Raw genomic sequence first — 25,023 nt, 5'->3', positions numbered from 1 at the left:
ACACCATCACGCCAAACGTTCCCCCTTCCTTCTTCTTCCCCCAGCTTATACACTGAGCATGATGTCATACGGTATGGCATAGCCCCTTGCCAGTCTGGGTCAGCTGTCCTGGCTGTGCTCCCTCCCAGCTTCTTGTGCACCGGGCAGAGCATGGGAAGCTGAATAGTCCTTGACTAGTGTAAACTCTACTCAGCAAGAACCAAAACATCAGTGTGTTATCAACATTATTCTCATCCGAAATCCAAACCACAGCACTATACCAGCTACTAAGAAGAAAATTAACTCTATCCCCGTTGAAACCAGGACACTGGTAAAAGTGGTGTACTTTGGATGCTGCGCAAGAGTTTGACCATTGATGCCACCATACGGGGCTGGAAAAACTGCATCTAGTCAAAGAAATTGTTCGGTATTCATAGTCTTTAAAAGAGAGGAAAATGTTTCTGGAGTTTGAAAGTGGGAGCGTAGCCTTCCTGGGCAGGATAAGCATCACCCAGCCATTACTGCTGGGCCCAGCGACGGCTGGCTGCAGGCTGGCGGAGGCACGTGGGCAGTCCTGCGTGTGCAGGGCCGGCACCCTCGGGCTGGCTGTGAAAAGGGGAGATGGAGGGATTTCCTACAGCCAGATGAGCATGTGCCAGTGGGTCCACCTTGTATCCCCAGAGTCTAGAAGCAGGGTATTTGCACACGTCAGCTGTGAAATAAGGGATCAGGCCACTTTGGGTGATGGTTCGGAAGGTGAAAAGATTTCCCTAGAAGTGGGTGTGTATGCTCGGCAAAATAGCTTGCATTGCAAGGGGTGCAAGGGGACTACGGTGTGTTTACTGCTTCTGGTAGCAGATACTTGGAGCTTGAAATTCTCCCACTCCCAGACTTTCCTCCTCTGTGTGTGTACAATGATTTCTCATACCGTAAAGAATTAAGAAAGCAATAAATTGGGTCTGGCCACTTCCAGTCAGCACTTTCAGGCCTGTCTTCTGGCCTGACGAGGTTAATCAGGATCTTGAGAAGGTGTGGGTTAGATAAATCTGCTTTTTCCTTTCCTCACCCCTCCCTCAGAACAAATCCTCAAAACACACTTCTTAAGTGTCCTTTTCCCTTTGATTCTGCATGCATCATACTGCTATTCCTAAGCACAGGGAAAGATGACATTGAACTGTTATTAAAGAAGATACGATGGTCATCTCTGGGTTTGTTCAGGAATTGACATTCAGGGCTAGCTTTGACCTCTTCCTCCTTAACATCTTCTGCAAAGCGGGGGTGAGAGAAGGGTCAACTCTTAAGTTTAATTGATTTACTTTAGGAGGTGAGGTGGCTAGAGACGATTAAAGGGAAAGCTTAGAGAGGCAAGGGAAGCAGAACAGGCTGGGAAGGAAGAGGACAAAGAAACTGAAGACAGCAGAGGAATGCCAAAGACATCATTCCACACCTTTCTCGTTTGTTTTTTCTGCCCCTTCTGTTCCTTGTCTTTTCTTTTATATTTTAATATTTAAAAAGTACTTGTTTTCCCCTGCTTTCCAGTCTGTGCTTTGCCCTTCAGACTGCATTCTAAAAAGAAATAATTAGGACATTTCAGTCTAAATATATAGAAATCAGCGATAATATTTCTTTTGGAGGACTTACCTGAAACGCAAGAAGTTTGGAGTCAATATTAGACTATGCCAGACTTGAGTGGAGGGTCTTTACCTTTGCTTAACTTTTAATGTGTCATGCAGAGTTAGACGCTCTATAAAAATACCAACTGGAAGGTCATCAAAAAAGCTCTTCTACTTGGGAAGTTGTATGGTCTTTGCAGTAGGATATACAGTTTTGTGATATATTTTTATAAGATACAGAAAGATTGGGAAGGTGATTTATTGGTGAATAAGGAAATGACGAGCAGCAGGTCAGCAAGTGGCAGGAATACTCATGGATCTTCATGCAGTTTTACTGTGAAAGAATGGGTTCTCTTGAAATTCTTTTTTAAGGTGCTGATTCTGACGCGTGGTAGCAGACTAAACTCGCACAGTATTTCAAACCATAGAAAGAAAACTCGATTTAATGTCTTGCAGTTTGAGTCTACTTTACGTTATGAAAATGTATCTGTAAAACAGAGTAACTGAGTATGTAAATCATGAGCTGTTTAAATATACAAAACCAGAAAGCTTTTAAAAGTTTTTAGATCCTGACTTTTGTAATGAAATACCAACAAATCTCATTAGTTGTGGCAAATGAGATCTTTTCCCTTGTTTGGAGCATGAAATATTGTCTTTCATCCAGAAAAAACTATTGCTTATTGCATCATTGAAATGATCCTGAAATCAAAATGAATTTAAGAGATTTTCTTTATTTTGGAAAACGCAAACTTGAATGTTACACTTCACACTTAAAGTTAAAAGATGGAAAAATAAGGTAAAGCACTTATCAAAAAGAATATACCACATTCAGTTCTTTATCTGTTACTGTGGGGTGAAGTTAGAGGATGGGATGGGAGCTCAGGTTCCTGGTTCAAAAAAAGGTTATAGTCTGTTATTACTTGGTTGAATTGATGAGGTAAAACTCACCAAAAGAAGTTTAACGGCTTTTGCGTAGGTGTAGCCAATTGGTGAGGAAGGTGAAGGATTACAGGTGTTTCTGTGCATGGAACAAAAGAAATGGGAGGGTGTTAGTATTATACTGTGGTGACTGATGCCGCACATTGGCAAATGGATATTCTGATTGGGTTTGCTTCTTAATACAAGCCTGAGCGTAAATTTATTGGTTCTTGGCATTGCGGGTCTATTGTTTTGGTTTCCATCAGTATATTAGCTCAATTACAGCGTTGTGACTTGCATATCCCAGTTATTGGTCCTGCTGAACCCCAAGGGAGGACAGTGATTTTAATTTCATGCCCCAGTAGCTGCAGTTAGTGACGGATGGGTCTTTCAGATAAGGGAATCGGTTTGTAAATTACCCGTTGCTACCTCCTGTACATGTGTCCCTGGCAATGTGTGTAGGAATGGCATCAGCCTCTACCCACAACCCCGATAGCATCTCCTCCCCTCGGGAGGCGGGGGGGGGGGAACCCTGAAATGCCACCAGCAACCTTCAGACAAGCGAGTCGTCATTGGGAACCGCTAATTAGATGGCACGCCTCATACCAAGGCACATGGAAGCGGCAGGCAGTGCTTGGCTATATAACCCTCTGGTTTCCAGATACTGTCCTTGGGACAGATTGTAAAGACAACGTCTGTAGGGATGTCCGGGCTGTCCTGTGCGAGAAGGAAACAAGAAGAGGCAGTTTTACTGAGGATCTTGGAAGAGCAGCGCTGTGCAGAGATGATGGCTGAGTGGCTGTTACAAGTTGTGTTTGATTTTTGTAATCCTTTTTCTTCCTTTTGCTTTTCTGTATCATTTGGCAGTCATGGTCTAGCTTTTCATTTTCAAAACAGACACCTGATTAAATTTGTTACATTTTTTAATTATTTTGCCTAAATTGTTGTAGATGAGAAAAGGAGAAAACAAAAGGACTTGATTTGAAAGAATAAGTTTGCTTCAACAGTATAAATGGATGCAAAAAGATGAATTATTATTTTTTGCATACTGTAACTTAGGTGGGGGGGAGGACTTTCCAATTGCATGGCTCATATTTCAAATAATACAAAGTTGTTGATGTTTTATTTATTCATTTCAACACAGCTAACCCCTGGTGATCTGGAATGGCTTTTCAAATATGAAAGCATTCATTTCTTTCTAGAATTCATATTTTAACTCACAAGTTTGTGTAATGCATTAGGGGACACAGAGTGAATACTAATCATCTTAATTTTGGTTATTTTCTATTTTATAATTAGAAAATACCTTCTAGTTAGAAAAAAATTGCAACTTATTTCAATGCTTTCAAAATAATCTTCTTTATAAGGCTCTATAGCCAGGAAGCATCTCTGATACTCTTTTTAGGTAATGAACTGGCAGTTACATCATTTTCTTCAGGGTTAAAATTCTAGCCCTAGCTTATCAGTGCTGAAGTAAACAAATAACATTTCTTATTCTGACCTGTACCGAAATGAGAAATAATGAACTCTTTTTTATTTGGTAACAAAATATCAGGGATATGTTATTTAAAATGCTGCCTCTGTGTTTCTAGCTCTGAATTTCTGCTTCCCTGTGTTTTTATTGTTCTTTTAGGTGATGTGTGTGTGATTCGACTTCTCACCCATATATGTCTTTTTCTTAGATGATGCTAATGAACAATGCTAAACAAACCTTTTAGTTTCTTGCTGCTTGCATCCTTCTTGATAAAATATCGTTCCTATAAGCAACTGGCTCATTGCCAGCATAAGCTCATTGGTTAGGTTCTGGTATATTTGTGGCTCTGCTAAAGCCTAATTTTTAGACCTTGGGGTAAAAATAGCTATACTTTGTTTCAGAGTTTTTACATGTCATTGGAACCATCTTTTTATCACCCTGCAATGAAATACTATTTTATTTGTGCTTCAGGACTCATAATGTAACCATTGTGTACTTGAGCAAAAGAAGAGTATTTTGGGGGGGTGGTTGTTCAAATTTGTCTTTGCTGTTTTTTTTTTTTTTTTTTTTACATTAGTTTTAGTGTGTTTATTGTTATAAAAAGACACCTTGTCACACATACACACCTTGAAACTAAGCCTTGAAATTATGCTGAAATCTGATAAAGGGGGTAGGCAAGAGTAAATTCTCTGAATTAGGTTTCTGTATGCTCTTTGCTTTTCTTGTGTGCTTTGTCTTAAATAGCATACAATACAATGCTGTAGTTGTTCAGCAGGACATATGAAAATAAATAAAGAGAAACTAGGTTCGGGTTTTTCTTGATGATGAACAGAAGTAGTTCAAATTCTAGCTGAAAGTGAAGCCTAGAAACATGTGTAGCTGATAGTAATTGTCTGGATGTCAGTACTGTGTGGAAGGTAAAATTGAAAAAAAATCAGTATTCCTGTTTTCATTTTAAAAAATAAAATAAACCCACATTGTTTCTAATATAATTGATAGGTGATATAATGCAAATAGAGCCTTCAAAATATCTCTTGCATGATAAAAGGAATCAATTGTAATGGAAAAGCTATATGTAACTTGGCATCCTTGAATGAGCTGAGATCATTGCCTGCCCTGACTCAGTCATGCCTTTGCTGCCGAATTACGCTTACTGAGCTGGTGATTGCTCTGCGTTCAGCATTTGACATATGAAAATGAAGAGTTCACTGCTAGGACCATAATGTCAGGTTCTGCTCTCCACAGGCCCACGAGCGATCCGAGAGCTCCGAGGTTGCCTTCGTTACCCAACTTGTGAAGAAGTTGATGATTATCATTGCACGACCAGCTCGGCTGCTTGAGTGCCTGGTAAGTTTGGTCCCTGGGAGAGTGTGTGTATGATCTAAAGAGTCTAGTGTGTGTTTGAAGAGATAAGGAACACAAAACCTTCAAGAAAAAGCTTTAAATTCTCAGAAAAACATTGATGAAAAATAAATCAATATTTTAAAAAAAGAAGTCCTAAGTGTGTTTTGCATTAATATAGAAGTAACTTTCCATTGGAGTGTCAGCTGCAACAGCAGCTAAATTATATTTTAGTATAAAGTTTATGGCTGAGGGGCCAGATGTAGCTGTTGACATGATTTCATGCTGCCTGATGCCACCTGATTTTCCTCATGTTGTTAGTAGGTACAGCGAAAAGTGTGTAAATGTATGATATGCATATGGTGCCCAGAGAGCCATGCTAATAAAGAACTGTCACTAAGGAAGTAGTCTCCTTCCATGTTATAAATGGCGTTTGGGCTCTTGGACTAAAACTCTTACTGTAGACCCAGCAATTACAGAGAAACCTGATGTCAGGTTTTCCAGCTGTGAACACAGAGAGGGATAGGCCAGTGAGAGGTCCAAGCAGATTTGGAAGCCTGTGGTTGAAATCCTTTTCAATGTTATTGGAATATATGGAAGAGCAAGTCTTATTGCTTTTTTAACAACTTACTCTGGCTAATAAGAACCTATTCTTTTATTTAACTCTAGGAAATGGTGAAAAGTGTATAGGCCATCCCAATGAAATAGGCCACTGTGTCCCGAAGTTGTGCAACTCCAAAATATTTATGCAGCCTGAATGTGCGTTTTCACTGTGATGCCACAGCACGGGGGTTAATATAATTCTTGAATATATATGGAAAGAGGTGTTCAGGCCTCTGGTGTACACAATGTTGTGGTCGTTATCGGTTATAGGGGTCAGTTCTGTGACACTATTTCAAAAGGATGTTGAAAAATTGGTGAGACTGTAAGGAAGAGTCACAAAAAATCATTTGAGGGCTGGAGAAGGTGTCACAAACCCACAGTGGAAACTTATGAAATAGCAGGATGAAGTTCCTCGGCTTGTGTTACATGAGAAATCAAAGCTCACAATGTAATGGTTCCTTCTGGACATAAAAATGACACAGAAGCTACATCTAATTGAGACGTTAAAGAAGTTGGCTAAATTAGGAATCTGTGGCTGGGTATAGATGGATGGTTAACACTTGAAGCACATTGTGGGCAGTGTGCACAGGGGTGACTTTTATCACTGGAGTCACTAGCAGATAAATGAGTTTTACAGAGCTTTCTTCGACAAAGTAGGCAAGAGTGGTCCAACGTTTCCAATGATATGAGCTTTTGAAAACATCTGCTGAGGTACTAGTGAAAACACCAGTAGACTTTAGAGGGTTCCCTTATTCCTCCTCCATGACTGTCAGATGGATTGCTTTGCTGGGAGCCTTGTAGTGCAAGGAAGACCATTGTCAGTGATGAAGAAATAGGCCACACAGCTGGAAAGACAGATGCTTACAGTTACTTATTCAAGTAGTCTCCACTAGATTACATTGAAAATCCTGGACAGAGCTCCATTCAGACTGGGAATTCTTGGGCTTTCAAAACTTTTTGTGATTTAGCGGAGTTTTGTGACTCCAGTTATCTTCTAGCACTTATTCAAAACATCCTTTGGAAGTGAAGACAATGAAGAAAGCAGATAAATTTCAGCTTATTGTGTTTGTATTTGCTGTGTTCACCATTGTCATTTACGCTTGCGTACACTCTACTAGTACCACATCATGTAGGAAGGCATGAAACGTCACTAAGTTTTGTGAACCCATCTGTATACCTGCAAACAGATCCAAACTCAAGCCAGCTTTTAGCTGCAAACCAAGAGGTCTCCAGGTTCCTCCACTGTCTTCTGCACCTGGTGTTCTACAAAATGAGGGGGAGCAGGTGGAAGCCATAAAGTCATTGAGATTTGAGTAATGAACTCCAAAGCATGTAGTGACAACCTTGACATTGAAGTGGCTAGACTTCAAAGCATAAAAATAATATTAGTATCTGTATATTAGTCTTTCCTGTTTATTTAACCTGATTGCCTTTCTAGCAATTTTTTCCACATATTTATTTTATTCTGCTGACATGAAGACTTAAGTATTAATGTCCCTTTTAGCTCTTAAAAGAACAAGAAATATAGCAATGGATAGTCTACCATTTAAATAGCTTGAGAACTGCATTTCTTTTTTCTTTAACATGTTTATTTAACATTTTAACATTTTTAACATTAATTTGACCTCTAGCTTCATTGTTTGTGAATTTATAGACAAATATTCTAAGATTTAATTTTAATGTTAATTTTCGTAACACAGCTCATTCTTATTTCTTCCTCGTAAACGAAATAACTGGCAGTGGTTGTGATGGTTGTGGTTGTTTTAATAGGGGTGAAGGCATTTAAGTATTTTAACCTTCAGTTATTTGGCTTCAATCTTTGTATTACCTGTTGGACTGTGAAATGTTTATTCACGGACTGAGTCTTTGGGGCTTCAAGAAAATAATAATGTGTTTTGTGCATCACTGAAACCGTCTTTTGGGAAAAAGTATGTAATTTATTCTTTTTTCAGATTATTTTTCCATAGCATTTGCCTCTGCTTAGTAGGGATCATTCTTCTCTGTTTAAGCAAAACTGTATTCAGATGATTAAATACATCTACAAAAAAGAAGACGGAATTTGTTTAATTTCTTAATTTTTTGTATGTTTGAATTTTTTGTCACCAGACTTTTTTTCTTCTGCCTTTCACTCACCAATAAATGACCCACAGTTGTGTCTTCAAGAGTCCTTCCTTGACTCCACCTTCCCTTTCAGCAGTACAGTACTGTTGACCGTCTCTCTCCCGTGGTCCTCTCTGGTCTGGGTCCTGCTCTCTGCCAATTCTGAGGTAGCTGATGAATCCTTTTCCAGAGGAGTTAGGAAGGAACTTAACTTTCTTGCATTGTTGCTGTCTTTGGTGACAGCATGTATGTAAGCAGCATTGCTTAAAGCAATCAAGAAAAAGTGCATCTTTTCTCTCTTTCTCTAACTGTTCAAGGATCTTTACATCATCATATTTGTTTTTCTCATTTGCAGTTCTGTGCTCTCTTATGCTGCTGAGCACACTCACATCAGTTCTTTTCTGATGCCCTCGCAGCTGTATGCAGTAACTCTTCCCCTTTTATCCTCCCATTTCACTAGAAAATTTTTGAAGAGTCTTGGCAAAACTGCTCATTGCTGGTGAATGATGAGGTTTGTAGGGGAGAGTTAAAGTTAACTAGTGAACTTGCTTCTAAGCAGAGTACTCCTGCCACCAAAAGCTTGTCTTTTATTTCCAACTGTATCTGTTAGTCTAGTAAAAGAGGTGACACCTTCTTATAACCTTTTCTTGCCTTAGAGATCACGTATAGCAAGACTGAGTTGATCAGATAATCCTGTACTGTATAGTACAAGAAATATTGCAGCAGTATTTCTTATATAGAAAGTGAAATCTCTGCTGATAAAATGGCAATTGCTGTTTTATTAGTAATTTTATTAGAAATTGCTAAGGTTGGGACAGTTACAAAATTGGGTGGGTGTATGGTTTGATCAGAAGTGACGTTTGAAAGCAGGAGAGGTTTATATTGGCTTAACTCACCTGTCAGATGGAGGTGGCAGAAGAAGGCACCTCCATCCTCATCGCAGACCTTTCCCTGGCACATCTCAATGTGACAAAACTGGGAGGTGTGTCCACATTGATGCTTAGATTATCATGACCGTGTTATCTGGTAGTCTGGTTTTGGTTCATAAAAAGTCCTTACAGTCCTTGTCTTGTTTTGATTTGCAGATCTAAGCCAGTGGACATCCAGCAGGCTGTAAATGTCTGTCATTTTTGCAGAGCAGAGCAGAGTGCATTGACATGTTTGTTGTAACTGCAAATGTTTTGCATCGCTGCTGAGCCCAGAATTAACTTTGGATGTTTCTGAGGAATCTCCTGTATGGGAGAGAAAGCTTTTGTAACTGTAAAGCTGAATCATTTACTTCTCTCTGTCTCTCTCACCACCTTGCTGTAGGAGTTTGATCCTGAAGAGTTCTACCATTTGTTAGAAGCTGCAGAAGGCCATGCCAAGGAAGGGCAAGGAATTAAATGCGACATTCCTCGTTATATTATCAGCCAGCTGGGACTCACCAGGGATCCCCTGGAGGGTGAGAACTCTTGTTTTGTACTCTCCAAACTACTGAAAGGATGACCAGATCTCCTGGTCACAACATAGCTGAAGGAGGCTTTTATTTTATTGGTTTAATTTCTAGGCCGTTTTTCCTTATTTTCCTGTTTGCTGTCAAATTCTAGACTGTCCTTTCCAGCCCCGTGTCTCATAGGAGCATTGCTGGGGCAAGGACTGCACATCAGCAGTGACAGTTCTTTACTTATGGTGTTAATAATGTCTCCCTGTATTACAGCTGAAACAATGTTAGAAAATGGCTTTATGATTTAACTGTTTTCTCTGTGCTGTTGGACAGTAAAAGTAAATTTACCTGTTATTTTTCTGATCTGCCTGCCTGCTGGTGGCCTGGTTGGAAAGTGTCCTGTTCTCCCGCTTTGTCATCCTCTCTGGGAAAAGCGTATTTGTTGTGATTTGCCATGAGAAACCAGGACCAGTATGAATTTTTAGGTGGATATGAGATTGTATTCTTACATCTTACATAGCAGCGAAACCAAAGAGAGTAATGCTTTAGAAGAAAGTAACAGCTTTTCTGCTAGGTCCCAGAATTGCATATGGTAAATTGGATACGCTGTAAACATACAGTGGCCCAGAAGATCCTAACTGTGGAATTTGTGAGTTAATATTTCTGCCTGGCATTTTGCTAGCTGAATCTCTTCTCCTATGACAAGTTTTATGAGCATGCATGGCTTGCTCAGCAGCAATAGGAAGTGTGACAGAGACTGGAGGTTACTGTGGAATATTTCAGCGATTGATCCGTACTTTTTGTTTTCTCAGGAGAGCATAATTTTAGCATAAATTAGTAGTCTGGATAGGACTAGTTTAACTTCTGCAGTGTTTACCAGAATGACAGTGACAGGTTGACTTAAAGTGAAGAGCTCTTCGGGAAAATTTCTACCAAAGATTGCTAAATGCAATTTAATAGCATTTGTTGAAATCTGACATTAAAGAGAAATTTCCTTTGATCCCTGTCATGGGAGAGAACCTTTCCATCACTAATTCCCCTTACTAAAGTCAAATTTTCTTTAGAAATGTGCGGAGATGTCAAGGTGCCTTATTTCCTTTCTGTAAGGAGGGCACCCAGAAATGTCAATGATGTCTGCGCAGAGACTAGTGGTTAATGTAGGATTTGGTTTTGCAAAGTTTATAGCATCTCCTAAGACAACTGAGTAGCCTAAACTAACTGACTTTCTCCCAGTTTGCTGCTGCTCAGCAGTTTGCAGAATCAGACACATTTCATAGAGAGAGGTTGTTTGAAATGTAATGGTTTTTCTTTTCTGGAGTACAGAAGTGCCACCAGGCTGTATGCAGACATATATGCATGGAATAGGTTTTAATATTAACTAGCTAGTGGTTTCCCCAAACTTGCATTTATTGCTTTTACTTATTATGGAAACCACCTAGAATAAGTCAGACTGAAATTAGAACAATTATTTATATTCATCTTTATATAAAATACTGCCTACATTTTAAAAGATGTTAAAGGTTATCACTGTATAATCGGGGTGACTTTTTACAGAGGGAAAAAAATCTCCTTCCTCATCTACAAGCACCGCTTAAAATCCTGTTTGTCTTGTATAAACAAAGAGAATAGTGTTTGATTGAGATCATTAGGAGTAATCTTTCCTCTTTCTTTTCAGAAATGGCCCAGCTGAATAGCTATGACAGCCCAGACACTCCTGAGACAGATGATTCAGTCGAGGTAAAGCAGTAATACACTCGCTCTGTCTAGCGCTTTTTTTTTCTCTGGAAAGAAGTAGTCTACAGTAAAGAATTAATTATAATGCAGACTAATTTTAATTTTAAAAAAAGTGCTGACATTTAAAAGCGCATGTTAAAACTAGAGTATACACTCATAAAAATGGAAATCTCTATACTGTGGTGGTGAAATGCTTAAAAGTTGCAAACAGGCATTATCATCAAGTTTGTTGGGGTTTTTTTGGGTTTTTTTTTTTTTTTTGAGTTGCAAACAAAAATCATCTGCAGAAATTCTTTATAACCGCATTTGTAAAATGTGATGGGTATTGAAGAGAATTGACTTTAGTAACGGACTGTTAGAAAAATTTAATTATATAACTTGCTAGGTTTCAAGGATCCTTAGTTGTTTTGTTGGTTTTTTTGTTTGTTTGTTTGTTTTTAAATGTAATATCGGGGAAAGGCCTGAATCTTAAAGTCCACTGACTTTTTGTGCTAATATTTGTGGGGGGGAATCTGTAACGGACGTAGGGATGCAGACAATTATCCTAAAGCTGCAGACTCCAGAGGTTTAGAAATGGATTGAGTTTGGGTGAAGGACAAAAAGGTGACATATAGAATGAAGTCATTCCTGCTCCTGATTTCTGTTTTCTTGTCTTCTTTCCCCAGAGCCGTGGGGCCTCAGTCCAGTCAAAGAAAACTCCATCTGAAGAAGAGTTTGAAACTATTAAGCTGATCAGTAATGGTGCTTACGGGTAAGGCTTTTAGACTTTCCTGTAGAACAAAATACTATTACTGTCCTATCCAGGCAAGGGCTCTGGCAAAGTTTGGCAAATGACTGTTTTTTGTTGGGTCCAAAGCATGAATTAATTTTGCTTGGGTCTTACAGAGGTTCCACACTTGTGATGTCTTCTGCATTCTTCTGGGAGATGCCATTTCTTGCACATTCTAGGGGTTTCTTAGACAATAGCCCCTCTACCTGGACATTGTCCCAGGCTGTGAAGTCCTTACATTGTGCTGAACACAGCTTCCAGCTCAGGAAAATTAGTTGCCCTGCATTAAAGCTTTCAGAATATGGTATTCCTAATCCCTCTGTGGCGCAAGTTTTCTGAAGCCCTTCCTAGCTGTGACTTCAAGCCTGTTTTTCCAGTAACTGTTTCTGCACCGTTTCTTTGTGGTAGGTAGGTAAAATATAGACACTTCAGTACCTTTGCTTAAGATGATAAAAACATTTTGCCTAAATATTGTCTCTAGGGAAAATATTGTCAGTTAGTTTATTGTGAGATTTCCTAAGTCATAGTAAAAAAAAGTTGTTCCATGAGTCTGAGAAAATTATTTTGCACCCATTTCCTTATTGCTTAGCAAGGCAGCCTGTATTTCCTTTCATGCTATCTACTTAAGTTCTGTGATTTGTATTTGTTTAAAGGCTAAATGAGTGAGGGTAAAATTCTGTAGTTGCAAATGTTATTGATGATTAATTGAAACAGCAAGAATATTGAGGGAGAAGTAGTTTATGCTTTTCCATTCTTCCATGTATCCAGACTGTTTGTGAGCACTTGAAATACTAAAAGAAATGCTAAAATTACATTGGGGCAAATCTACTGTGAGAAGTAATACAGTAAAAATGCTATTAGATTTTATTATCCATTGAAGAATCCAGATTGAAGTTGGTCAGTTAAAATTTTAACTGCTCATAGAAACGTATCCAGAATTTTAAAGATGGTTTCTGACTCTTTGCAGTTCATAAATCCTTACCAGTGGTAGTCATTAGGCTGTAACTGAAAAGCAGTGATATTCAGTAGGTCATAACAGCAAAACTTGAGCATGTGCTTGAGTGCTTTGTTGAAGCAGGTGCTTAGTTAACAGCAACTCATTTTTTAAAAATTATATGTGGAAAAAGTGTAAGCAAGTTTTTTAGTCAGTGAAGACACAATGGAGCATGTCGAAAAGCCATATTATTAGACAAGATTTTATATCTTTTCAGTCATATTTCTGCACAGGCCCTGTAATTTAAATGTAACTTTGTAAAAAGGGGAGAGAGAGGTGGTAGTTTTGCTGTTACTCGTATCTGTCTTTATCTTGGGTGTATTTTATAGTCAGCTGCTGGTGAGACACAATACCATGTTAAATGTAATATACTCCAGAGAAAAGGAAACAAGTACTGATTCAATAAGGCAGGCAAACTGGATGAAAATTTTATTTGCAAACTGTATTATTAATGTGGAGGAATCTAATGATCTGCAAGTGATAGAAGTGTAAGAGATACTTCAGTGAAGGAAATCCCCAGTGACAGTGTTGCATCAAATTAATTTTATGGAGCTTGGAAGGAAACTGTGCTGATTCCATATGTTCTGGACATTTTTTTAAGTGAAATGGTGACTGTAGTGTTGAAAAATACATGCCTCTGCAATGATGCTTAAGGAAGTTTGTGACATTTGTGTCTGAAATATCTCCTTGTTAGTCACATCAGCGAAAATGCTGCTTCATTCAAGAAGGCAGAGTAGCTTTTGGAAGGAAGCATCATGGGGTTCCTTCTTTTCTAGGGGACCTTGGCACTGAGATGGGATTTTATGGAGTCACAGATAAGTCTGTCAGGATTCATCTGAAACAGTTACCATCACTGTTTTTAAAAACAAACAAACAAACAAACAAACAAAAACAAACCAACAAAACAGTTTGAACTGCAAATGGAACTTTTCCTCTTGGTATGTGGTTTCCTAGAGCGGTGTATTTGGTGCGGCACAAGACCACCCGTCAACGTTTTGCCATGAAGAAGATCAACAAACAGAACCTAATTTTGAGAAACCAGATCCAGCAGGCTTTTGTGGAGAGAGATATCTTGACGTTTGCCGAGAACCCTTTTGTGGTCAGCATGTTCTGCTCCTTTGAGACCAAGCGCCACCTGTGCATGGTTATGGAGTATGTGGAAGGTATGGTTGTCATTATCAACACCTGCAAAAGGGACCTTAGATAGGATGGACGTGTAGTGTGTGTGCAGTGCGTCTCCTCGTAAAGGATGACATTTCTGAGCAATTTATAAGATGTGTACTTTTGAGTGTAAGGCTGGTCAGCGCACTGCGCTGAACACAACAAACGGGAAGACCATCTCATGGGTGTGCTAGTCCTTTCTTCATGGAAAGTGAGCTCAGTCAGCCCTGCAGTTGCAGGGGAGGTTGTGATGCCCTTTTAGGGAGGAGTGTATGGACTGCTTGGGCTGAGCCGGAGAAATGAGTCATTCTGCCGCTAGTACAGTTTAGCGTAAGGAGACACTCCATTTGTGAATCCCTGTGACTAATACAACATGATCGCAGCGGAGCTGAGGAAATGTGAAGCCACATGTAGAAAACTGCTGGGGTCAGAAGTCAGCATGAACTTTCCAGTCCTCGTTGGAAAGAGATCCTCCCACTCGGCTATGGGATGGCATGGCTAGATCCATAGCACATTTGCTTGGCATTAGTTAGAAAAAGACAGTTAAGAAACATCACCAAGCAACACAGTCTTTGTTCTTTAGCAGCCTTTTTTAAAATACAGTGCTATTTTATGCTGGGCTTTTTTTGTTTGTTTTGCTTATTCTTTCGAATATTATTTGATTTTATTTTATCACTGTATCTTATTGTAAGCAATATATTTCCACTGGTGGATAGGATTAATTTCTTATGCTTGGCTTGCTTGGCGAATGTTTATGAGAAATAAGCTTATAGTTATTGTATCAGTGCACTTTCAGATAAATTAGTGGAATGAAAACAGATGTATTGACATAACAAATTTTAATATTAACTCCTATTTGCAAGTAGAGATGAAGGTCGAATGAAATGCGTGGCCAATGTTCTTAAGAAGCTTGATTCAGCAGCCCACAGACTTATTTTCATGAGTACCACTCTGTCCAAAGGCATGGCTGCATCTCCATGTGTAGGGACAGTCAGTTAGTAGTTGTAGAGGTGTTTGCTTACCGTTTTAAAAAGCTTGTATATCAGAAGTAGTATGTACCTCAGTGGTAGAAAGCAAAGAAATTTATAGAGAGGCCAAACAGTCATGAACTGCCCTTTCCTCAAGGCTTGCTTACAGTTTGGAAACAACATCTGTACAGTTCTTGACCAAGCACACCCAACATACAGGTATCTCACTTCTCCTAAGATTTTAATATTTATTTGAAGCTCAAGATGGAATGTGAAGAGAGAGCTTTAGAATTCAGGCTAACAGGGTTGAGAGAGACAGTCTTTAGGAAACTTAGTCTCATCTAGTATTGTAGACCTGTAGCTGTTCTTTCTCACTGATATTTGCCATTTCACTGTGCCATACTTGCAACTTTTTTTCTAGGAGGTGATTGTGCTACACTTCTCAAGAACATTGGTGCCCTACCTGTTGATATGGCGAGGATGTATTTTGCTGAGACTGTTCTGGCATTGGAGTACCTACACAATTATGGGATTGTTCACCGTGACCTAAAACCCGATAAGTAAGTCCTTAGCTCTTCAGAACCTGGAGGGAGAGCGCCAGTTCTTCAAGGGCTTTCTCCATAGGCAAGAAGACATGAGGGCTAGAGACAGCAGAGATCTTCAATGGCATCTGACATGTGGGAGATTTTATGGATTCTCTTGCTACTGATGTAGAACCAGATAGACACTGAGAAAGGCGGGGAAGAAGATCTTCAGATATTATCTCAAAGCTGTTGCTATGCTGATGAAATTATGGCAGAAGCTAGTCTGATTTCTAGTTGCCTTGGCTGCTCTCTGATATTCAGTTGCATAGGAGATTCCTTCCAGATGTTCATTGGGGACGTAATACTGAGAGCTTGCTTAGCATTATATTGTGTTCTTTTTTTTTAAATTGCTTTTGGGAAACAAATGAATGTTGGATTATTTTGCTTCTTCTCTTTCTTCTAGTCTCCTGATAACTTCCATGGGTCACATTAAACTAACAGACTTTGGACTGTCTAAAATTGGGTTAATGAGTCTTACAACTAATCTTTATGAGGGACACATTGAGAAGGATACCAGGGAATTCCTGGACAAGCAGGTAAGCTGAAAAAATTTGTCTGTTCATGTGGGCTCAGATGCAGGATTTTGTCTTGGGATAGAATTGGAGTTTGTAGCACTCCCTCTCTGCCTCGATGCTGTGCTCCACATTGTAGAATGGGAGGAAAGGATACAAGTCCATTCTCATGTTTGTGCATAAATAGGTATTTTTTGTTATTTCAACTTCTTGTTTTGGAGTGATGCACTTCAGCTCTCAGTTTAGGATACTGAAAGTGTGACCCAGGCAGCAGTGCAGGTGTGAACAGAAATTGGTTTAGGGATGTAACACGGATTTTGCTGGAAGGTTGTTCCACGGTCTCCCCCTTCTGGTGCTTAGAAAGTTCATGGCGAGTTCCTATATGTTTCTGCTTGTAATTTTGGCTGATGGCTTAAACATTGATTTTTATCCCCATGATATTTACTAAGGGTCATTTTTCTCCTTAGCCTTCATTTTGCTAGGCTTAACCAGCTAAGTTGTTCCAGATAGCAACATAGATTTTCCTTTGATGAATGAATAGCTCTTCCATGCACCTCTTTCAGCTTGAGCTGATATTTCCTGGGCATAGCTGACAGGAACTATACTGTTCTAGGCGCAGGCTCACCAGTGCCTCGTATAATGGGATTAAAAAATACTTCTCTTCTGAAAATGCCTAGGATGGCAGCTGAATTTTCTTTTTTAGCTGTGCCAAGCGTTAATTCATAATCATCCTGTGGTATTGTCTTCCTTTGCTTCTGAGTAACAATGTTTTTCTAGCAGGAACTCTCTTTGGTCACTAGATCATGGTCTTGCACTTTGCAGTGTTATTCTTTTTTACAACTATTTTGTTATTGTGGCTGCTTCTAAGCCTGAGGCAACCTAGATCTTCCAGTGTGGTTCCCTTAGCCATTGTCTGTGCCAGCTGTACCTCCCAAGTTTAAAGGCTGAAGTGTGTAATCATGCTGTGCTGCTAATTCTGCATCTGTGAAACTAAGTTCTGCTAGCACAGAGATGTGAGAGGTTTGTCAAAACTCAGTTCCTGATAGCTATAGCTGTGCCAGTAGACATCCATCAAGCAGACAGACCTATACACACAGAATATGCATTTTTCCCATCTGCTTTACTATACGTGCACCAAAGAACTACTTAGCTGGCATGTCCACACTAGGAACATTTCATAGTACGTGATATCATTTCTGTGCAGGTAATGTGTTCTTCAAATATGGACTCTTGCTTCTTGGAAGTAGTTCACAGCATAAAGTGGTTAGTGGCAAAATATTAGTAACTTCCTTGTAAAGCTCTGAGGGGGAAAATTAAAAAAAGGACAAAAATAAGCTTTGAGGTGAATTTGGCAATTTGTAGGTTTATTGCTTTCTTGTGTGTTTCTCTTGAGGTCTGTGGGACTCCAGAATACATTGCACCAGAAGTGATCCTGCGCCAGGGCTATGGGAAGCCCGTGGACTGGTGGGCCATGGGAGTTATCCTGTACGAGTTTCTAGTTGGCTGCGTCCCTTTCTTTGGGGACACACCTGAAGAGCTGTTTGGACAAGTGATCAGTGGTATGTTTCTGTTCTGGTTCTGAAGGGGTTTCAAAGTGTGCTGTGAAGTAAAACCTTGAAAATGCTGAGGATCCACAGTTTAGTCACAAAGACTAAGTATAAAATAATGGGGTTTAATTTTAAAATATTTGTCTGTGTCAAAGTAGCCTCCATCTGATTCCAGCTATCAAAAGTTGTTGAGTTGCTTAACACCTTGCTAGACAGTTTTGCCGTTGTGCATAGTGTGGGACTCATGCAAATCCTTGCGGGACTGGGGAAAATATTTGGGGATTTTTCTGTTCTGTCTTTTAACTTAAATGATGGAGAATATAAAAGGAGCAGCTGCCAACTGGTCTAATTCAGTCTGATTTTGGTTATTGCTTCTGTAGGTGCAAGCATCAGTCAATTAGTAATTGTTGTATAAATGAAATAAAAAGGAAATTCTAAGCAAGACATGTTGAAACTGTTATACTCAGTACCTTCATGTCTTGTGGCTTTTTAAACCTATCTCCTGCTTGGGGCTGGACAAATGATTGCTTTGTGTTCTCAGTGAATATGCCAGTGAAAACATTTCCTATTGGGAATGCTTTCTGAAACAGTAAATTTTTAACACACTTGGCAAACGTCCTTCGTAAAAAGCAAATTTCAGCAAAGAACCAAGTACGATGCATGAAATTGTTACCTGTGAATTGTTCTCTCTGTTCCAAGTATAACAAGTGTGGAATGTGCGGGCACAAGATACAGCTGCAGTATTGTCAGTGTCATTGTTTATGGATTGTCATGGAAGTCCCATTTCATACTTTATTAATAGAGTTCTTAATGCTTTTTTTCCTCCACAAGCACTGCTTGGATTGACAGCAGCTTTAGCTGACACTGAATTTTATGCATTTTGGAAAATGTCAATGCTTGAATTACATTAAGTATGCAAACTGCTGAATTCAAGGTATTTACGATTCTGGGGCAGTACTGAACACTGCGTTTTAGAGTGTAGGAATGTGAATGGTTATTCAAATTGGTCGTGAAGCTGGTAGAAAATGTCAAGTCTCTTTTTGTCCCCAGATGAAATTGCCTGGCCAGAAGGTGATGATGCACTGCCACCAGATGCCCAGGACCTCATTTCTAAGCTTCTCCGCCAAAATCCTTTGGAAAGAATGGGAACAGGTAGGAACTTTGTGCATAAGAAAGTACTAGCCAGAAGCTGGAAAAAAGCTACCTTGCCAGGGATGCAGACCCACCCATGTTGAAAAGTGCTCATCTAGGGGTGGGAAACAGTTTATACTGGGTTCAATAAATCCTGTGTGATGAAGCTCTGAGAATTGGTGTAGATTGTACATGAGTCAGGCAGATATGACTGTCTTGTTTGGGAAACAAGAAAGGAGCACCGTCAGCTTGGCAACATAACTTACAAGCTCGAGGGTTGTGTCTCCATTTGAACAGTGTATAATCAGATTTCTTTGAAGTTCTTTTTGACTAGGGGCTTAATCCCCTACATGGATGTGAACTCCTGGGTGTAATAAAATAAATGAAAACTTTCCCATTCCTAGAGGCCTGTGCTACAGAATTCTCCAAACATACAACAAAGTCTCTTTGGCAAAGTCAGATGCATATGTCAGTCTTCCTGTATTATAATGTCAGATTTCAAGTTTTACAATCAACACTTCTCATTCCCTGATAGTAAATAACCATAAATAATCTCTAGCTACGCTCTTGTTTTAAAATTGTTTGTGCAACACTGCGGCTTCATGGCACAGGTTGTCTGTTTCATTGATTTGATTTATCTGATTTTATTTTGGATTTGCAATTGGGAACTACACTTTAAGGATAAAATAAAAGCTTATATATATAACAATTCCAAAATGCACATGTATTCAGCAGACTTAACACATGTGCACGCAAGGGTGATGAATAGATCATGAATTAATAATGATATCAGATGGTTTTCACATGTTCTTCTTTACTTCAAGTCCATGTACTTGAAAGGTGTTGCTGTCATGGAAAAGATGTAGAGTTTCTTGCCTTATAAAATGAGTTGATGGACTGATTTTTTTGATTTCTTATAGACCTGTAATGCTGAGACTGCTGTTCTACTTGGCATCTCGTAGTGCCACTGGCACTCAACAAACCTTTTATCTCTTTTCCTCTGCTATTCTCTTTTTTAAAAAGACAGTAGCACCTTTTATGAATATTAATTTCATTTGAAAAAAAATGCATATACTAGTAGGCAGATAATCCTTAGTTTTTCCTTCTGGGTATCCAAGCTTCTGTGGTTAATAACAAAAGATACTAATTCAGAAAGATATGTAAGCCCCTGCCTTGTTTTAAGCACATGGATGAGTTTATTCATGAGAACGGAGCCACGCACATGCTAAATACCTTTCTGAGTTTGCTCTCTTTATTTAGCTATGATCAAGATGGTATTTAGAGTTTGGAAATTTTAAATTAAGATCTTAATTAGTTCTTAATCTTGCAACTTGCTGTGGAATGTAACAGCAGATGCTGTCTTCCAGCCAGTTTAGTCATGTGTTGTCATTAAACATGAAGAGGAGATGGGAAGGAGGAAATCTTGTTCAGGTTTTATCCTGCGTCACCACTTTTGTAAAAGGATAAGTTATTTCTCAAAATTCCTGGAAAATGTGTGACTTAAATATACTCGGGTACATTTCTTAGGCTTTTGATATTTTTAGGGTTTGTTTTTCTTGTTATGCAAATGCTGAAAGAAATACTCTGCAATAAAAGATGCTTATTTCAGGTAGTGCCTTTGAAGTGAAACAGCATCGGTTCTTTAAAGATTTGGACTGGAATGGATTACTTCGGCAGAAAGCTGAATTCATCCCACAGTTGGAATCTGAGGATGACACAAGCTATTTTGACAGTAAGACTAAAGATTCAGCCTAAGCGGCATCATATTTTTTGTGCATATTTCATTGTTGAAATTGTTAGAGATAAGTCATTGTTAAAAATTGAATAAACTTTAAAAAGTCTGTTGAATGCCAAGTAAGGTTTCTTTGGAATCAAATGAATTTTAAAGGAAAAAATGTTGCTGCTGAAGTCAATTGGCCTTTCGCTGGTGCCTGGGGTCCTGCCAGCCATGACTCTGCAGTGAGAGGTGCTGCGGTGGTTATGCTGGATTTATTACAGTACTTCCAAAGCATTTGGTATATCCAGCTTCCATGAGTTTTTGAGCAATATTGTCTTTCCCTAGTGACCATTTTCAGCCAATGAATGCTTTTTAAAAAAAAACAAGCAAAACCCAAACCTTGAAGACAAGTATGTAGGGAAAATTCTTTAGAGATTTAAAGTAACTTAAATTACTTTCACTGCAAGTGTATCATCATTTTTTTTAGTATTGTTAACTCTAATGAGATATGAAGTGAAGTGCCTGTCTGGTGTGTATAAATGTCTGGAAACTGCCATGGTATCAGTGCTATGTAAGATTCCTGGTGTTCCCAGATAAGCACCAGACAGAGTCGGTGCTCTTGGGAGAGAAGGCAGGAGCGTCATGCGAGGGGTGGAGGAGTCTCTGTCCCCACAGCCTCTGCGCCTTAGCTTTTCTCAGATGACTTCAGGAGCTGAGCAGGTGCAAAAAGGCTTGGGCTTGTCACTGGTGAGAGGGGTCTTTCCCCCGCTCCAGCTGCAGTGCAGGATGATACTGGGCTATTTCAGTTTCCTGAGCTATGGAAATTTCTGCCCTACTTTGATGGAATCACTTCCATCCTTCTCCCAGGGCCATGGGACTCGCCGACTCCCTGTGAAGCACATTTTTACTCTGCTCCCACACTTTACTGAGGGTGAAGGGAGGGAGAGAGCAGCCTGCCTCCAGCCCCTCGGCTGCTACGCTGCAAAAGCAGAGATCCTATTTAGATAATGCTCTCCCAGTTTGGGGAAGAGGCTTTTAGGGTAGGGGTTGGATGGAGAGGCAGGATGAAGAAAGAGAGAGAGAGAGAGAGATTGAGAAATCTCCACATACTCGCTGCAGAGAGGGCAGAGGTGTGTTTTGCATGTACTGAGGTTACGTTGGTACAACATACGTGTAGAAAACAAGGTGGCGGTGGGTTCCCCCTGCTCGTTGGACTTACCAGACATTGAACTTGAGCTCTGGTCACTGAATTGGGTCAGTGACTGGGAGAGGCTCAGCACAGCAGCTGTGAGCAGATCCTAGTGGGTAGAAGCACCGCGTTATGTTCAGTGGTGCAAATCACTGGGTCTGTCAAGTAGGAAACCTCCCCAAGTGCCCAGGCATGCTCAGCAGGTTATTGGGGTGACTTTGATGTGAGCCCTTTATAAAGGCTGGAATTCTCACATCAGGAAATATCTCACATAGACACTGATAAGAGTTGGCGTTGCTGTTATAAACCCTAATGCAGAAAATTTTAGAATTTACAAAAGTAGCTTTCTGGCTGATACAGTGCAGCAAATTTGGCTCAGTATAGCTATCAGCTTTCTGTAGCCAAACTTATTAATGCCTGCCCTGCAAAATCCAATGTGGCTGGCTTAGAAATACAGTGCTGCAAATCTCAAAGCACAAAATCTCTTTGGAGGCAGTTTAGATTTTTGCATTAAAAATAGCTTTGCATATTGGCTGCTTGCCCATTTTCTTTAACAAAATCTAATCCTTTTTCTAGTTGTAGGAGGGAGAGGAGGAAATATTTTGGGGGGGTAAATATTTTTATTTTTTTAAAGAAGGCTTGTATGTAATTATGCCGGACAGACTTTGTAAAATCATAAAGCTGTTTATTGGAAATTGGGACCATGAATTGTTTCTGTGTTTCCTTCCATATGATTGTTCGCCTTAGGGAAGAAACGTGCCTACCACAAAGGATCTGCAGGATTAGACACCTGCTGAGTATCAGCTGCTTTTAGAATATAATATAGCTGATGATATAAGATAAATTCAGTAGGAAGGAGGTATTCTTCACTGCTAATTGTACAGGATGAGCAAAACTGGCTAGGTATGTTTCAGTATTAAGGAAAATAGCCTGCATGGTATATGAACACTCAGAGTTCTTCATAACTAGACGAGTAGGAATGCTTGAGGTGCGAGAGTTATCAACACTCCCCGCACTGATGGAATGTGCCATGTCTTGTTCACAGCCCGTTCAGAACGGTACCAACACCTGGATTCGGAAGAAGAGGAGGACACTAATGATGATGATCACGTGGAAATTAGGCAGTTTTCCTCATGCTCACCGAGGTTCAGCAAGGTAGGAGCATGCTAGCGTGTTGAAAGAAAAAAATCCAGAGAGGAACACAGTTTCATTGCTTTGTACGGGGTAGATTTTAATCATGCAGATGTTATGTGGGAGTCACATGGTGTTTAGTGTTCACTGAGGAGAGAAAAAACTGTGTACGTTGTTTATTCTGTGATAGTTTGTGGCCTGTTAGAAGGTGAGTGCAAGAATAACTGGAGAGTGAGATTTTGTATATTTCTTAATCTTTGACTAGTATGCAGGGTACTGCGGAGGTCTCTCCTGCATATGATACAGTTTGATGTTTTTACTAATGACTTGGATGCTGGCATAGGGAGTGTCCAGAGCTTATTTGCTTGGAACAGTGACATTTTGAAAGGGCCTTCCAGTAGGTGACAAGATGGCATTAGGATGAAAATTGATTCTGACATTTTGGAATAATGGTCTAAAATCAAAGGGATCCCATGCAGTAAGAGCACAGATGAAGTTTACACTACTTCTGTTCATTGTCTCAAATACAGCCTGAGGAACAAAAGGTGACAGTTTCAAAGAGAAGGATCTGGGCATAGAGTGCATCATGAGTTAGACGTGCCAAATTATTGAAGCAAAAAGGCAGTTACCATACTGGGCAAGCACGAATGTTTTTTGCAAGGCAAATGAAGAAATCCTTTCCATCTGCCTAGCAATAGGAAGGCTTTAGCTGGGGTACTCTGTCCTGTTCTGGGCAATGTTCCTTAAAATAAACATGGACCAGTAAAAGGGAGTCCAGAGGAAAGCAACAAGAATGATCCGAGATTTACAAAACATAAAACCATATGTGTTTCCAAAAACATTAACTACTAGAAGGAAAGGATACATTGGTCTTCCTGTTCTACCTAGAACTGACATGAAATCATGGGCACAAAGGAGGTATAGGATAGATGATAAGAAAAAGTTTCCACTGTTGAACAATAATTAAGCACTGGCATGGGTTGCCTGGGGAATTTGTAGAATTTCCATCACTGGTGGCTTTTAAGAACAGGTTGGAGAAACATCTGTCAGGTGATTAGAAGAGAGCTGGTTCTGCTTTGAGGTGGGGCAATGGAGAGGAAACCCTGAAGAGGACCCCTCTAGCCACGCTTTCTGGATTCAGTGTGCCTCACTCAGGTCCGTGCAGGTGTCTCATTCTTACTCAGGTGATCTGAAACAAAAAGCTGGGATTATGGACGTTGCAAAGTAGCATAACTCCACTGTCAGCGTGGATAAAACAAAGTATGTTTGGGGAGGGGCAGAAGGGAGGAGAAATGCTGTTTTGAGGTCAGCCCACTCTATGAACAGTATTTCCCGCTTCTTGATGAGATGGGAGTAGGAATTTCACCTACAGCCTCTGAAAGATGTTTCAGTTTTCATAACAGTTCCTCCAGATTTCCACTACTGAAGTCAGTTTTGAAGCACTAGTTCGTTCTTCTTTGTCCTCAGCCAGGCTACAGTGGCTTAAGTAACAGTTACCATTAATTTTATGGAGTTGCCTGATTTGCATCACCAAAAGTATGTTTAAAATTGGACCTGAGGATTAGTTGGGGTTTTGAAAAAGTTCTCATGACTACGTAAGGGTTTCTTTTTTTCTGCCTTTTCTCACCATGAGTATTATTCATCTGCTAGACTGAAGCTTTTCTTTAGGGTTCAGTGTTTTTGCCACAAAGAGAAAAAGTTCACTTTTAATGAATTTATTTTAAGACCTGGAAAATTATACAGCATTTGTAATGTGGGAGGCATAAAAGGCTCATTATATTTTGAAATTCTTGTCTGACAATTCAGCCATATGATTTATTAATAGTTATCTTGTTGATGCTCTGAATTTTTAATAACATTATTTTCATTAATCTCTTCTTATGTAAATTAGGTCCACAGTCAAGTGTAGTTTTAAAAGGATGGATTTTTTTGCTTAATCATTTAATTATTTAAAGACGGCTGTAAAACCAAGAAAGGCACTTTCATTAAGCTGTCAGCATTATAGTAGATTCCTTGAGGAGGGCAGGACTTTTTTGTTCTGAAATAAGCTTGGGGCAATGCTGATAGACTGATGATAATGAAATGGGGTCATGAGCATGATGCCTATCACTGAATTGAATTTGTGTACTAAG

The 25,023-nt window shown here is 39.6% G+C and overlaps 1 protein-coding gene across 14 annotated transcripts in view; it reads left to right on the top strand.

Moving 5' to 3' along the window:
- Nucleotides 1-25,023, top strand: part of MAST2 (microtubule associated serine/threonine kinase 2) — a 199,776-nt gene that overhangs the window by 158,150 nt on the left and 16,603 nt on the right. For all 14 annotated transcript variants that reach the window (XM_082313777.1, XM_082313785.1, XM_082313775.1 and 11 more), the window contains 11 exons: nucleotides 5,230-5,331; nucleotides 9,340-9,472; nucleotides 11,130-11,191; nucleotides 11,854-11,939; nucleotides 13,906-14,114; nucleotides 15,502-15,640; nucleotides 16,068-16,200; nucleotides 17,570-17,735; nucleotides 18,774-18,875; nucleotides 20,464-20,586; nucleotides 22,806-22,915. In XM_082313777.1, coding sequence (XP_082169903.1) covers nucleotides 5,230-5,331; nucleotides 9,340-9,472; nucleotides 11,130-11,191; nucleotides 11,854-11,939; nucleotides 13,906-14,114; nucleotides 15,502-15,640; nucleotides 16,068-16,200; nucleotides 17,570-17,735; nucleotides 18,774-18,875; nucleotides 20,464-20,586; nucleotides 22,806-22,915 — 1,365 coding nt within the window. The remainder of the gene's footprint in view (nucleotides 1-5,229; nucleotides 5,332-9,339; nucleotides 9,473-11,129; nucleotides 11,192-11,853; nucleotides 11,940-13,905; nucleotides 14,115-15,501; nucleotides 15,641-16,067; nucleotides 16,201-17,569; nucleotides 17,736-18,773; nucleotides 18,876-20,463; nucleotides 20,587-22,805; nucleotides 22,916-25,023) is intronic.

This window comes from Platalea leucorodia (assembly GCF_965183815.1).
Source record: "Platalea leucorodia genome assembly, chromosome: 5".
Taxonomy (NCBI): domain Eukaryota; kingdom Metazoa; phylum Chordata; class Aves; order Pelecaniformes; family Threskiornithidae; genus Platalea; species Platalea leucorodia.
Note: the sequence above shows the minus strand (reverse complement) of the source record. Positions and strands in the feature narration are given on the sequence as shown.